Source organism: Schistocerca americana, chromosome 5 (assembly GCF_021461395.2).
Source record: "Schistocerca americana isolate TAMUIC-IGC-003095 chromosome 5, iqSchAmer2.1, whole genome shotgun sequence".
Lineage (NCBI taxonomy): Eukaryota > Metazoa > Arthropoda > Insecta > Orthoptera > Acrididae > Schistocerca > Schistocerca americana.
The window spans coordinates 597,751,538-597,767,688 of record NC_060123.1 but is presented as its reverse complement, the minus strand read 5'-3'; the positions used below and the strand labels follow the sequence as shown (position 1 = coordinate 597,767,688).

General features: G+C 41.7%; 1 protein-coding gene across 1 annotated transcript in view; it reads left to right on the top strand.

Moving 5' to 3' along the window:
• Window positions 1-16,151, top strand: part of LOC124616573 (hemicentin-1-like) — a 294,411-nt gene that overhangs the window by 131,402 nt on the left and 146,858 nt on the right. Inside the window, exon 2 of the mRNA XM_047144893.1 lies at window positions 15,833-15,958. Coding sequence (XP_047000849.1) covers window positions 15,833-15,958 — 126 coding nt within the window. The remainder of the gene's footprint in view (window positions 1-15,832; window positions 15,959-16,151) is intronic.

The window sequence follows — 16,151 nt, the reverse complement described above, 5'->3', positions numbered from 1 at the left end:
ATTTTGTATCAGTAATCTACACGACTGCTCCGATATTTTACTCCTGTCACCCCTTAACTTAGCGTGATTTCAAAAGAGAATACAGAAAAATAGAGCAGTAACACTGAGTTATGAAGCATAACAAAGACGAACAGTGTCGTATTGCGTAGACTCTCATACTTCGAGAAGTTCACAGCAAGCTAAACTAGAACTCTTTTTTACTATTCTGCTGTAAAAATGTGGCCTAATGATCATTTCGAGTACTTTACAAAAGCATAACCTAAACCTGAATGTCACCTCTGATGGAAAAATTTAAACCATTTGTATTGATTTCCTTGAAATGTGCGTAAGAAGTTACAACACCAGCTGTGTACAAGGACAACCATCTGCACACAGCGTTTTTGAGGACAATATGTGCAACGTAAATACGTACATTAATAATTGCAGAGCATCCACATGAATATCTGTCGCGTAGTATTCAGTTCAATTGGTCCTCCAATTAAGTAGGCTCCTTTGCACTTACAGATGCTAATGAGATGACATCAAACCTCACCGTACCTTGCCGAATGAAGTCCCAAATAAGTTTGGGTTCTAGTTTCTTTTCCCGAATAGAAAATCAGCTGTACTGCAACGTTGTAATGGCCCCTTACGGTTGCCCACATCAGTGGTTTTCCGTCAGTTTTAAATTTGTCAAGCAGAACGTATATTACATTTAGTTTACTTAACGACTGTTTCTGCAACTGCTGTAGTTGCCTCATGTATTGCCAATGATATGACCACTATTCGCTCTGTTAACAAACTGCGACTCGCAGACATGCCAACTCTCTTCGGTATATTATCGATTTCATGACTTGTGTTACCTAACGTTCAATGTTTTATGGAAAAGGCATCTATTCCGAAGAATAATACCAACAGAGAGATTACAGGCAAAGTTTCTAACCTGGACGTTATTGCACTGATAACTACCACATGTACATAGATCGGAAAGAAATTTATTAAGGCATTCAATAATTCAGTGTAGTTAGCTGTAAATTTGTATATGTAACTGGAACTCTATGAACGTTTGATAACAGGTAATAATAAATTACGGCCGCCAGCTAAACAGTGGCCAAAAATTTTATATTTATTAAGAATCAAGAATGGCAGTTGTTAATAACAATAAATAAAGAGCAGATGGATGGAATGGATGGAATGGACGATGTGTTGAAAGGAAGACGTAAGATAAACGTCACCAAAAGCAAAACCAGGATAATTGAATGTAGCCGAATTAAATCAGAACATGCTGCGGGAATTAGACTAAGAAACAAGACACTTAAAGTAGTAGATGAGTTTTACTATCTGGGTGGCACTATCTGATGATAGCCGAAGTAGAAAGCATATAAACCCTGTACAGGCACTGCAAGAAAAGCGTTACTGCAGAAGGGAAATTTGTTAACATCGAAATAGACTTAAGTGTTAAGAAGTCTTTTTTGAAAGCATTTTTGTGGAATGTACCTGTGTATGGAAGTGAAATATGGACGAGAAACGGTTTAGGCAAGAAGAGAAATGTGGAGCTAGAGAAGTATGCTGAAGATTAGATGGGTAGATCAGGACCTAATGAAGAGGTACTGAACAGAATTGGGAAGTCAAGAAATTTATGACACAACTTGACTAAAAGAAGAGGTTGATAGGACACATTCTGAGACATCAGGGTTCACCAATCTATTACTGAAGGGAAGAGAGTGTGTGTGTGTGTGTGTGTGTGTGTGTGTGTGTGTGTGTGTGTGTGTGTGTGCGTGTGTGTGTGAGAGAGAGAGAGAGAGAGAGAGAGAGAGAGAGATGAGATTAGTGCGGTAAGCAGATTCAGAAGGATGTGGATTGAAGTAGTTAATACGGAGATGAAAAGGCTCGCACAGGATAGTGTAGCATGGAGAGCTGCATCAGACTGGTCTTCAGACTGCAGATCACAACGGTAACAATAACAATTAAACCGAAACTTAAATTCCATAAATAACGACAAATGTGTAGTTAGACAGCAGTGGAACAAAATGCGAATGCGATAAATGAACTGGAAATCCACGAATAATACAGTGCATTTATATTAATTAGTAGTACGCGAATTCTTCGTAGTTAATAAAATCCAATGTTGGTTACATACTAGTAACACAAGATGTGAGATGTACCAAGAGGTACCACTCACTGTAATGCTCTTTGTCGTTGGGTTTTGTGAATCATACACTCACGATTGATCATTGTTTCATAATAAATATTGCTTCAGAAAAGGCAGTCTCTCTCTCTCCATTTCTCTCTCTGCGCTCGCTCGCGTCCAGCGATATTATTGCCGTTCTTTAAAAGTAATTAGTGATGAAAGTTGATTACATACAATCTCCAAAGCTTATAAGGGTTTTTCAGAGTGCTGAGGAATAAGTGTCAAGAATAAATAGACACATTGCGGCGTTTCAGAGTTAAATAGCATTGAAATTAACTAATCATGTTGTTGCTCACGAAAAATTCAAGTTGACCGCCAGGGATAGTGACGCCAGAGATGTTCTTCCTTTGGTTCCCTAGAACCGAACAACAGGGTGATACAAAAATTGGACATGGGACGCTGACAAGATTCGAACCCAAGCTAAGGCTGAGCAGTGTAGAGCTCTATCAGCTACACTACGATAACAACTGACGCTATTAGTACCTGGAGAGCCACTTGAATTTGCGCACGTAACGAACTGCTTGGCTAACTCATATGCTAACTAATTCGAAAAAGATGCAATGTTGCGATTCTTTTTTCAGCACAACCTACCCTGCAACATCTTTACAAGCTTTTCAGACTGTTTCTAACCGCTTTGTGTGTCTGTTGTTGTTGTTGTTGTTATTGTGTGATGGTTCAAAATGGCTCTGAGCAATATGGGACTCAACATCTTAGGTCATAAGTCCCCTAGAACTTAGAACTACTTAAACCTAACTAACGTAAGGACATCACACACACCCATGCCCGAGGCAGGATTCGAACCTGCGATCGTAGCAGTCCCGCGGTTCCGGACTGCAGCGCCAGAACCGCTAGACCACCGCGGCCGGCTATTGTGTGATGGACTCATCTGTGTAGCTAGCTGTGGCAAACACTAAATTAAATATTGCTGTATGTTGAGTGATAAAGCCAGCTAGTGTACACCACGGCATGTTATATGATTTTGGTATCAACGTTCATAAATTAAACGACGATAAGGAACTGTCAATACGCCCATATGGCTATTAAGCACCGACAAGCCAGATTAACGAAAATTCATGGAAGGCCTATGCCCCAGGCTATGATGTCATTCATTATTTGCAAATTCATTCACATTTACTAAACAAATTTCATTAAAAAACAACAATAGCATAACTCAAATAATCTTTTAGAAATCGGCAGTTCTTTGAAGAATGAAGCAAAATGATAGCAGGCTAACAAAGCGGGCTTAAATTACAGAGCCGATATTTAATACAATCGTTTAGGAGACCTGACAAATTTAAAGCCAGATTTGTGAAAGTAAAGTGTAACAACGACTAGCACAAATGTAGTAACTGGTAAAAAATGTTTAAACAAATTTAAATCTCCTAGCTAACAGAATGGTTTCAAATTACCTTCCAAAACTTTACGTTGTACCTTAAGAGAGCTGACAAATTTGAGCCATATAAGGGTCAGCAAATGCCCCGGCAGGATAGAGAAAATTTGATACAGAAAGGGCATGGCACCAAAAGGGTCAAAGCCAAAAGATAAAAGTACGGAAACCCTGAATACAACAAAGGTACCTACACGCGAATTAACATAAATGGTTGAAAAATTGACTTAAATAACCAACACGCGTTCGAAAAAGATAGCTAGTAATGCAGTAGTGCTTGTGAATTAACGAATGGGAAAAGCTGAGGACTCGATTTTTTTCGTTGTAACAAATGGTACGTATGATCAAAGCGAGCCTCAGAAGCACAGAAAATTCAAGATTAAATATCGAACTACATCAAGAAAAAGAATTACACGCATGGGAAGAAACAAACTCTGAATATAACTAATGTACCTACACGTGAATTAACATAAATGATTGAAAAATTGACTAAGTACCCAACACACGTTCGAAAAATATAGAGAGTAATACAGCAGTGCTTGTAAATTAACGAATGGGAAAAGCTGAGGACTCGATTTTCTCGCTGCAACGAATGGTACGTATGATCAAAGCGAGCTTCAGAAGCACAGAAAATTCAAGATTAAATATCGAACTACATCAAGAAAAAGAATTACACGCATGGGAAGAAACAATAACACATGCATTCACACTAGGGAAGGAAACATTCTAACGCAAATTAAGCATCTCGAGGAGATCACTCTTCCACATATCAAGTACCAGCGGAAAAAAGCAAACCCCTGAATTAGTAAAGAAATCGTTAAACTCCTACCAGTCCCTACTCTATATCATTCTGCAAATGAAAATCTTTAACTGCTTCAGTTAGGTCGAAGACTTACACAGCCTCATCACGATTCTAAGTTATCAAGCTCACACTTAACTGATGATGATCGCACATGAAATCATCTTTATTGAGATTGGTAATTAGTTTCGGCTAACAATACAGCTCGTATTTACGTCAACTACTTGGTTTTATTCACATTTCAATCTCTTTCCTTAAATTGTTACTAGAACATGTAGAGTTAATGCAAACTATATAGTCAGCTGCTAAAACCTCCTAACGGTCTTCTACTCAAGAAACGTGTCAAAATCTACAGCTGTCCGTCTCGATTTCACGACCGTATCGGCCGCTCATAGGTATTCTATGCATAAGCCGAACGTTTCGTTTCTTGTAGATTGTAACGGGAGTCAGCTGCCAAAATATTCACATGTACCACATCACATTAATATTATATGATGATTTCTTCTACGAAATAATGTAAGTACTAACTGTGTCAGTTAGTAAAATGTAACGTGATTACGCCTTTGGGAAGACTATATCTTTTACATTTAGTCATTTTAACGGGTAGTTCCTAACGCAAATATTGTTTTACTTTCACTACCTCTTCTTTGTATTAACATATGTTTTCAGTTTCATGAGCATCCTTCAGTTACACTGGTCAGGAACGATGAAAAGCTGTTACAATTATTTCGTATACGAGAGCGTCATTTTTAGAAAAATTTTAGAGGTGTGTGAAGGTATAGGGGCACCAACAGTAACCAAAAATATTTTACAGTATGTGTTCTGAAATAAATTCGTTTATATACTCTTGAATCCTACTACAGCATTATATGCAGTTCTGTAAGCTGTCGTATGTTGCTAACATGAGAACATTTTTTCATGTCTTAGATCTGAAGATGGCGAGATTGTTAGGCGAAACCAGTAACCCATCCAAATAAAGAATATTTCACGTGCGATCTTGGCTCCATGGGTTTTCAATCCCTAACACAAATGAAGCCTCGGGTTGGAGTCAAGAAACTAATCAAGAGTTTAAAAATTTTACCATACTCGTCTCGTCATCAGCTAAAGCAGAGGGGAGATGAGGTAGAAACAAAAGGTTGTGGCTCAGGTCCGTGACCGGATTACTAGCCGGACTCGTCCAGACCACAGTCTTAACCACTTAACGTTATAAGTTCCAACGAGCTGGGCCCAAAAGTCAAACACGATCGCCCGGACTTCGAGCCATTCCATGGTTCAGCAAATAGATCCGACGTTTTACCAGTCCTGCTGGACTTATGGAATGTGAGTACGTGTGTAGGATCCAACTGCTTTCGATTTATAAAATGTAAGTACACGTGTAAGATCCAACTGCTTTCGTTTTGTGAGAAATCTTATAAGTAATTACAACACTTGTGTAAAAATGTCAAAAAATTTACTATAGACCAATATAATATAATGTAACTCAATAACATTTATCACAAACTCCTGAATGTGTTCACAATTCACATAATTAGCACTTTTACGAAAAGTAAATATTTTTCAGGGGTGTGGTATCCTCTGAAAAATACGGGTGCATGTTATGGAACTTGGCGTCTCAGCCGGCCGCGGTGGTTTCGCGGTTCTAGGCGCGCAGTCTGGAACCGTGCGACTGCTACGGTCGCCGGTTCGAATCCTGCCAGGGGCATGGATGTGTGTGATGTCCTTAGGTTAGTTAGGTATAAGTAGTTCTAAGTTCTAGGGGACTGATGACCACAGCTGTTAAGTCCCATAGTGCTCAGAGCCATTTGAACATTTGGTGTCTCTTGCAATCTCACATTGTTTCACGGCATTTTTATTTTTTGTGCAAACATTACGCAGCTGTGGTGGCCTTTATTTTGATCATGTTGTGTGAATGCATTTAGAAAAATCGCCCCAGTTTTTCATATGCAGTTTCTCTGGTAAACCTCTGTATGATACTCGTCTTCCATAGTCTTTTTGTTAGTGGAACAAAGACGCTACGAGCCCCAATAATTTATTCGAAATGGCGGTGGTCCTCCCAGATCTCCCATGACGTTAACCATCCCCTCCATGGGTGGCAGAATTTTTGTGTTGGGAAGTAGGTCAGCTGGGCTACCTCCACTAACCTAACTCCCTCACCCCACTGCTACTACGACACCTGCACCCTCCACCCACTCCCCCTCTTATGAATTGCCAGAAAAATATGCTGACTGTGCTGAGCTGTAGGAGGGGAAGGATGTAGGATACTTATTTATTTATGTTGGTGAGGACTGTGTTCTTGGTGGTGTTATCCTGCTGGTGGATTGTCCTCCGCACTCCGCCGCCACCAGCGTCCACTTTCCACCAACCCCACCACCACATTTCCCGATGGCAGATATGTACGTTCGCCCGGAAGTATGAGGAACGACTGCCCTAATCCACAATACCACCAGTTAAAGGCACTCAAAACTGTCCTACAGCCACAACCTACTTTCCGCTGCGCACACTTCGAGCCCCTTCTCGAATTTCTGCTGTTTGTCGGGAAGCACTTCCAGAGAGAAAAAAATTTCAGAGTCCTACAGTTACTGAGGGGCATCACATTCCTGATACGTTCCGTAGGCTTAGTTCATTTTCGATGCTGCAGTCAGGGATGTTAAGACACTTATTTTATACATTCCTCACATTTCGAAGAACAGTTCTACAGTGGGATACCCGCATCACTGTCTAACAACAGAAGGGAAAATCACGACAGTTAAATACACTACTGGCCATTACAATTGCTACACCAAGAAAAAATGCAGATGATAAACGGGTATTCATTGGACAAATATATTATACTAGAACTGACATGTGATGACATTTTCACGCAATTTGGGTGCATAGAACCTGAGAAATCAGTACCCAGAACAACCACCTCTGGCCGTAATATCGGCCTTGACACGCCTGGGCATTGAGTCAAACAGAGCTTGGATGGCAACACGATACCACAGTTCATCAAGAGTAGTGACTGGCGTATTATGAAGAGCCAGTTGCTCGGCCCCCAATGACCAGACGTTTTCAGTTGGTGAGAGATCTGGAGAATGTGCTGGCCAGGGCAGCGGTCGAACATTTTCTGTATCCAAAAAGGCCCGTACAGGACCTGCATTATCCTGCTGAAATGTAGGGTTTCGCAGGAATCGAATGAAGGGTAGAGCCACGGGACGTAACACATCTGAAATATAACGTGCCCTGTTCAAAGTGCCGTCAATGCGAACAAGAGGTGACCGAGACCTGTAGCAAATGGCACCCCATACCATCTCGCCGGGTGATACGCCAGTATGGCGATGACGAATACACGCTTCCGATGTGCGTTCACCGCGACCATCATGATGCTGTAAACAGAACATGGATTCATCCGAAGAAATGACGTTTTGCCATTCGTGCACCCAGGTTCGTCGTTGAGTACACCATCGCACGAGCTCCTGTCTGTGGTGCAGCGTCAAGGGTACCCGCAGCCATGGTCCCCGAGCTGATAGTCCATGCTGCTCCAAACGTCGTCGAAGTGTTCGTGCAGATGGCTGTTGTCTTGCAAACCTCCCTGACCCAGGGATCGAGACGTGGCTGCACGATCCGTTTCAGCCATGGGGATAAGATGCCTGTCATCTCGACTGCTAGTGATACGAGGCCGTTGGTAGTCAGCACGGCGTTCCGTTTTACCCTCCTGAACCCACCGATTCCATATTCTACTTACAGTCATGGGATCTCGACCAACGCGAGCTGCAGTGTCGCGATACGATAAACCGCAATCGCGATAGACTAAAATCCGACCTTTATCAAAGTCGGAAACGTGATGGCACGCATTTCTCTTCTTTACACGAGGCATAACAACAACGTTTCACCAGGCAACGCCGGTCAACTGCTGTTTCCGTATGAGAAATCGGTTGGAAACTGTTCTCATGTCAGCACGTTGTAGGTGTCGCCACCGTCGCCAACCTTGTGTGAATGCTCTGAAAAGCTTATCATTTGCATATCACAGCATCTTCTTCCTGTCGGTTAAATTTCGCGTCTATAGCACTTCATCTTCGTGGTGTAGCAATTTTAATGGCCAGTATATTAGAGTTCAAGAATATTTCGAAACCCATAACAGCTTGCAAAAATAACACAGACACCAAGCAGATCAGATATCTACAAGATTCTCTTTGTAGTTGAAGCATTGTGGTACAGAATTTTCTGTGAATTTTCAATGTCCTACAACTCCTGCTTTGGAAATGCTCTAAAGCTGCAATGGTAGGTGGAGAATGGCATCATCGCACTTGTCTGAAACAGAGGAGGCTGGCCTGTCTGGACTCGTATCTGAACACTCGAACAATGAAGACATCATGTGACTCTCAGACGTCATCGAACTTTCCGTAGATACCTCGCTCCGGTCTTGTTCGAACCATTCAGTAGCGGCCCCTAAACCCCACACGAAGGATGTCTTGTGACTCTCATACGTCCTGGAATTTCCTGTGAATGGAGCATCCTGATTGTTTCTTAGTGAATTTACCTTTCGAAATGCAGCAGCTGGTGTGAAAGCACGGTCCGCTATTTTCTACAGACGGACAAATTTCGATAAATTCAGCGGAAAACTATTTTGTATCGATCTGAAAATATACAGCAGTCATATTGGAATGACAAGCCTACAGGATTAGTCTACAGATCATGAAATACGTAAACTATCGCCAAAGACAGGTCAATTATGCTACTCTCTTACTGTCAAGGAAAGACTGGATTTCTCGGCGTGAAAGGGAGTTGTAACCACACAAACGCTTGTACCAACATACCATATCGCATTAATAAACAAAATTTGTGTCCTGCACGACACAAAATGGTTGCTTCTTCATCTTGCGTATAGACACTCATACATACACCGTAAAGACACAAGGATAAAAGAAACATAAGGAGAACTAGGCATACCCCGCATGGTTGGTCGATCTCCCACCACGGGGACCGTGGCAACTGCTCCCGCACACTCTGGTCTTATGTGCAACAGTGGTGTCCTCTGCTGACAGTAGTCACGCTCCAAATTAGTGCAGAAACGCTGGACTGGTTCCTATTGCACAAAGGCGTCCACTAATGTTATTGCTTCTGTCCATGCCTGCTTCCTGCCGTGGTTTCTTCAGCAAGTTGCGACTATCTCCAGACTCTGGCATTAGAAGACTGTAAATCATCTGAGCTCTGTCGATGAGAAATGATTCATCAATCGCTAATTAAACTACCGATCTCGAAACCAACATTTGCTGCAACATGACCATTTACACGCCAAAATGACGATGTTTGTGGCACTTTCATGCTGAAATCTTCAAGTAACTTATGAAAATATTCCGAGGATAAAAATCGCAACATACGCGATTACATAGGCTACCCGATACATACTATTATTTCACTATTTATTCATTAAGTCAACTGCACACACGTAATCTACCTGACCAGTTCGGGAGGCTCAGTGGTGGCTGACGCCTTACGCCGAAAATGTCCATTAGTTCCAACGATCGGCCATACACCTATACGCCAAGTGGAGTCATTCTAGAGAAACACGCACATATACATCAGTGTAACTACAACTAAATATTACAGACACAGTACCAATCTGGTGATATTCGACGAAGAAAGAAGAATCGGAAATACCTCCTTATGACGACAGTGGCTCTGGAAATACCAATTTTACACGTTTCTCTATATCCTTCCTATGGCGGGACATAGATTTCTTTATAAAACCTTTCATACCCCTACGGCTGGGCATGTGTTGAAATCACAATATTCCGCACAAAAATCGGAGAACCTATACGTCTCTTACGACAGGACGTGGTCTGCTCGCTTCCAACCCATATAATTTTGTTTGCAAACATCAGATCACTGACCATAGTAACTTTACACTCCATCACGTACAAATAGTGCAGTTATCGTTTATGTGTATATAGCGTCTAAGAATTGTGGTACGCCTGCATTTACACCGGCTAGGTGTCTCAATTTTCCTCAGTTCTAGGATATTATTTGATATTTAGGTCTTCTAGCCCATCAGATTCGAGAACAGACTGCAGGTATTTTCAATCACGATTGCAAAAGGTGCTGCACCTCGCCAAGACTGTCTCAGACAAGTGTTGTAAAGTACAAGCGTCCGGCACTGTGTGATAATCAACAGCGCTCCCGTGGCATAAACGGTTGGAAAGACATCACCGATATGTTCCGGTGGACTGTAAGAAACATTGCAGTCTATACTGCAACACAGAGAATGCGTGAAACTGCCTAGGGAAATGTGTCCTAATCTCCTTTATGGTACTTCCATGATTACGTCGCTAGCAATACGACAGTGTAATGATGTGAGAGTCTTCGTTAACGGCATAATGATTCGTGAGGAATACGTCACGTTTTTCTTCCAATGAGGCACAACTCCCTAATAGCAGTATCACAGTCCATTGAATCATTTACATTGGTGCACCAACCTCACACCTCCAAGCATAATTCGGAGCTATGTAGCACAAGGGGCAGATTATCCCCTATGAGCTATTCGATAGTGAACCGACCATGATTTGTATTCCGTCTAGGGTGGCGTATATCCACTTAGGTAGTACGCATATGTGTGGTGTTAATTATTTATTTAGATGCAAACCCAGTACTTACACGCTTATCCAAGTATTGTATATCGAGAGCCAATTAACAAACAAATGTAAGAACGAAATTACAACGAATGAATACCCCTAGCTGCATACAGGCGTTGGTATAAGTAAACGGGGACAGTTGAAAATGTGTGCCCCCACAGGGACACGAACCCGGGATCTCCTGCTTACATGGCAGACGCTCTACCCATCAGAGCCACCGAGGACTCATAGGAATATTTCGACTGCATGGGCTTATCTCAGGCACGCCTCCCGTGAGACCCACATTCGAAACTTATTCTCCCGCACTATATTTATAGTGTCCTGCTCATTATACTCATTACTCGCGGCTTTACAGCCGATTCACGTAAGAGTTCGGGCAACATTTGTGAAGATTCAATATGGCGAGTGTTTGCGCTGGACGATTATTCCCCAGAGAACAACCGAATCGCTGGTATGATATTTCGCCAAACCACATGAAAACACATGAAATTATGGAAATTTACTTATGGTACTCGATGATTTCAGCATAAAAGTGTCACAAGTATCGTCATTTTGGAGTGTAACATGGAATATTTTGGCTGATATTGGTTCTGAGATCTGTACATGAATCTGCGATTGACATAGATCAGATAGTAAATATTCTTGCAATCCCAGAATCTGGAGATGGTTGCATATCATTGCAGAAACCACAGCAGGAAGCAGGTCTAGTGGACGGAAATCATACTACTAGTGGATGCCTTTGTGCCGGAAGAGCCAGCCACCCTTTGTACGAGAGTTTCGACAGTCACCACTGTCTGCGAAAGGCGCCCCAATCACGTGGGGCCAGTTGCCGCGTGACCGTTGGCCGTGGTGGATGATCGACCACACTTGTGGGGGATGTCTAGCGCTCTTTCTGTTTTTCTTTTTTTTTTTTTTTTTTCTGTGTGTCGTGAAGACATATGTATGACTGCGTATATGAAGGATGAAGAAGTGATTATTTTACATGATGAAGGACACGAATTTTGCTTATTACTGTAATATGGTATGGTGGTACAAGCGTTTGTGGTGATATAACCTAATTGGAAATCGGTTTCAGGTCCAAAAATTCAAGCAGTCCTCGACACTAAACGAGCAGGGTAATTTACTATGTGTCTTTGGCGATAGTTTCCGTATTTCATGATTGTACACTACTTACGCATTGTTCAACTGTCAGTGCAATATGACTGCTATACGTTTTTCGATATGTACAAAATAGTTTTCCGATGAATTTGTCGGAATGTGTCCATCTGTAGAAAGTAGAGGACAGTGCTCCCGTACCAGCAGCACCATTTAGCAGGGGACATTCAGTAAGAACCAAAAAGAATGATCCATTCACCGGAAGTTCCGTGACATCAGGGAGTCGCAAGACATTCTTTGTGGGAGCGTAGGAGCTTGTGCAGACTGATTCCAGCAGGAGAGGGGCAAGGTAGCTACGGAAATTTCCATGACGTCTGAGAGTCACGTGATATCTTCTTTGTTCGAGTGTTCTGAGACAAGTCCAGGCAGCCCATACTCCTCTGTTTGAGCCAGATGGGATGCTGCCACTCTCCACCCACCATTGTGGCTTTAAAGCATCTCCAGAGCAGCAGCTGTAGGACATCGAAAATTCATTCAAAATTCCAGTCATTTTCTTCATATGTTGGAGAGTCCTTAGAATTATAGGAGACTCTTCTAGATATTCGATCATTTGTGTGCCTGTGTTATTTTCGCAATCTTTTATGGATTTCGAAATATGTCATCAACTTCTAGAACTTTAACTGTTCTAATTTTCCCATCCGTGCTTAGACACTAATGTGTGTTTCTCATCGTAGAAATATGCTTAGAAAGTGACGAAAATAAATAAGTGCCTTAATATCTCTGACTGCAGCAGTGAAAATAAACTAAGCTCGCACAGAGTTTCAGAAAAGTGATAAACACTTCAGTAGGTGTAGTAAATTGAAATTTTGTTATCTCTGGCACTGCCTCCAGACAAGCAGCGGAAAGTCGAGAAAGGGGAGGGGGGGAAACACAAAGTGGTGTGTGGCAATATAATAGTCTGTAGCAGATTCTGGTGGCAGTATTGTGGACTAGGGCAGTCAGTCTTAAAACTTGGTGGCGAAAGTACACATGTGCGATTGGAAAAGTGGGGAGTGTGATCATTTTAAAGCGGGAGCAGATGATGGTGGTCTGGGGAGGACACTCCACCAGCACGATAACAACGCCAAGAACACATTTAAAACCAAAATAAATGAATAAATACCCCACATCCTCGCTCTCCTGCAGCTAAGCACAGATTGAGTCTTTTCCTGCCAATACATAAGTGGGTGAGTGTGTGGAGGATGTTGGGTCACGTCATAGGAGTTGGGTAGGAGTGGGGGATCTAGGTTAATGGAGGTAGACCAGGTCACCTGTTTCCCAAAAAAATTTCCCTTCATTTCCAAGGGTTGAAGTGTTGTGTGACGTCATGGGTGGACAGGAGGGACCGCGGCCATTATAAATATATTATTTGGGCTGATACGACTTTGGTCCAATACTCTGGTTTTGGTATATTCTTTGTAATTATTCCTCTATTTCAATCCTGTAGTCAATGTAACTCTGTTTTTTCCATTATTTGTTTTGTTGCACAAAATGTAGAAATTGAAAAGAACAGTGTCGAATAGATAAACAAATTTTCTATATCATTTCATATATTTTCTCACAATTGGGAAGCATGATAATATGTGGTCTTGCCGATCAATTCCAGTAATTCCCTTGTTTTACCCAATAGCACAACTTTGTTTCCAAGTGTGATTGGATGCTCGTGTACCATTTCTATTGTTTCGCTACTCTTTCCACTTTACAGCGAGTATTCGACTGCAGCTCCTAGTTCTGTATTGCTCCTTCTTTGATTTTAATTTACAAAAATCTATTGGCATATTATTTGTACTCACACGTACTGTGTCAATGACATTCGTTTTATGACTGTGGAATAGTATTATAAATAATTTTGATGAAGAATACAAATATATCTGGCTATAAAGCGTGTATTCTGTGTCACACCAACTGAGATACGTCTTTGACAAAAAGTTTGGAGGTACTATCATAATTTATCTTCTCATAGCCTTCACTTATTTTAAAGTTACAGCGAAAATGTAAATTTTACTCACATACTTCACAAAATGGAATACCGAATCGTGCCCTTTTTTAAGGAGTGAATTGTTTGCAAGATATGCCTCCCTTATATTTCATAATCGATTCTTCAACAGTAATGTCTTGTTTCACTGTATTCTTCTCCTTAAATGTTTCATTCAGATACTTCTGTATAGACCTTATTTTTTTCAATTTTCCTGTAATGGCAACAAGATCATTCATTGAAGGCTTTCACGACCGGACGGTACTGTTGTTGAGAATTCTTCTGGGTTATATGCACCACGGCCATATAACCCGGAAGAATTATCAACAACAAGATCATTATTTGCAATGTGCAAACATCATGTAATTTGCTGATATCTTTTCAGTAGCATTGTTTATGTAAATATGGACTTCCTATAACAGCGCTCTTCGATCAGTTCAGTTGAATTCTGTGTTTTTGACCTGCGCGGTTATTATAGTCGAAGCAGAATATCTTTTAATTTATTTACAGACTGATCCTTGTCGATTCTACGTATTCTGTTTGGACTGGTTCGTATTTGTTCTGGGTACGAATTGTTCTCGTTTGCAAATTCTACCACAATATGTTATCAGATACTAAATTAAATGTATGTCGTTGTCTTCTATTTATTCCTACCTTATGAAACGTTGCCTCTTTCACTCTGGGAGTTATTGAGCAGTTCCAGATTTTTTGGACTATTTTGTATTAGGCATTTCTTTCCAAATGCAGGGCTCTGATAGCTGATCTTCGCCAGCGGTGTCATCCTCAGTAACTAATCGCCTGCATTGTTATCGTATAGTACATATATGATGTCACTATAGGTAACACAGATATCAACGTAAGGCTCACTGTTCTCACCAGATTTACGTTTTGAAAACATTTTGTGGGGGTGTTCCTAATATTTAAGAACTTATATTTTGAATTGCGAATGTAACCAAGAGTAACATGTAACTGCGTATGATACAAGGAGATAAGAAAATATCACGACCCTGGCTTGTTCTGTGTATGGAGGGACAGACCACAAATCGCGACAGTCCTAACACAGGCCGGGCCCATGATGTCTGCATTTGGCCCGGACATAGCACCACGGGCCAGAATCGTCGAAGTCACATTTGGGCCAGATGCCGGACGACAAAACTCAGGAGTGGTTCTAGATTAAGTTCCACAGAGATCGTTCAGACAGCAGGCTGAGTGAATGTCTGACCGCCCTGAAAAGACAGAAATGAATAAAATTCCCCTCTCCTACCAGGGACTGGACAAGAGACCTCAAGAACGCGAGTATATTTCTCTACCCACTAGAGCACCACTACCCATAATAGAGGAGACGTACACTGATCTGTTTGCCTCTGACCGCTCTTCGTAATTAAAAACTAACTCAGTTAAAAGGTGGCATCAAGGTCCTAATGATTGGTCCTGTCACCATAGTATGAAGCCATACGTTAGGGATCAGCGCCCTATGCGAGGACAGGTCAACATTTCTTCACTGGTATGAGGCACACTACAGCTGGATAGCTGGCTTCACTGACTCGACATTCAACTACTGGTTCTTAATAACTAATAAGATTTTTCTAATTAATTCTTTGGTTAATTTATTTCTCCTACTTAATTCTCCACACTTCTTTATTTTACACTCAGATCACCATCTCTTCTCCTGTAATTACGAACTCTACAGCCACTCCAGTAATGTAACAAGTAGGCCCGACTTCCGCCACGCAGTAAATCTGTGTGTTTTGTTTTGCAGGCTGGCTGGCACATCGGTGCTGGGGGCCGGCCATCTCTGAGGGCCGCCGGTCGGCGCCCAGCGTGACCCAGCTGTCCCTCTACCTGTGTGCGCTTCTCGCCCTCGCTGGAGATCTTCCCAAGACAGGTGAGCTCAAACTGCGCCACCGCTTTCCAACGCTTGAAGTTGTTGGGTGCTTCCATTTGTAAACACTATGAAATCATGACAAATATTTATTGAGCAACAAGAAAGTGTGAGATAACTACGCCCACTATCGACACTGCCTGAGGATTTGCCCGACTGGGCCAAAACAATAGGCACAGTTTATTCATTGCTTTCA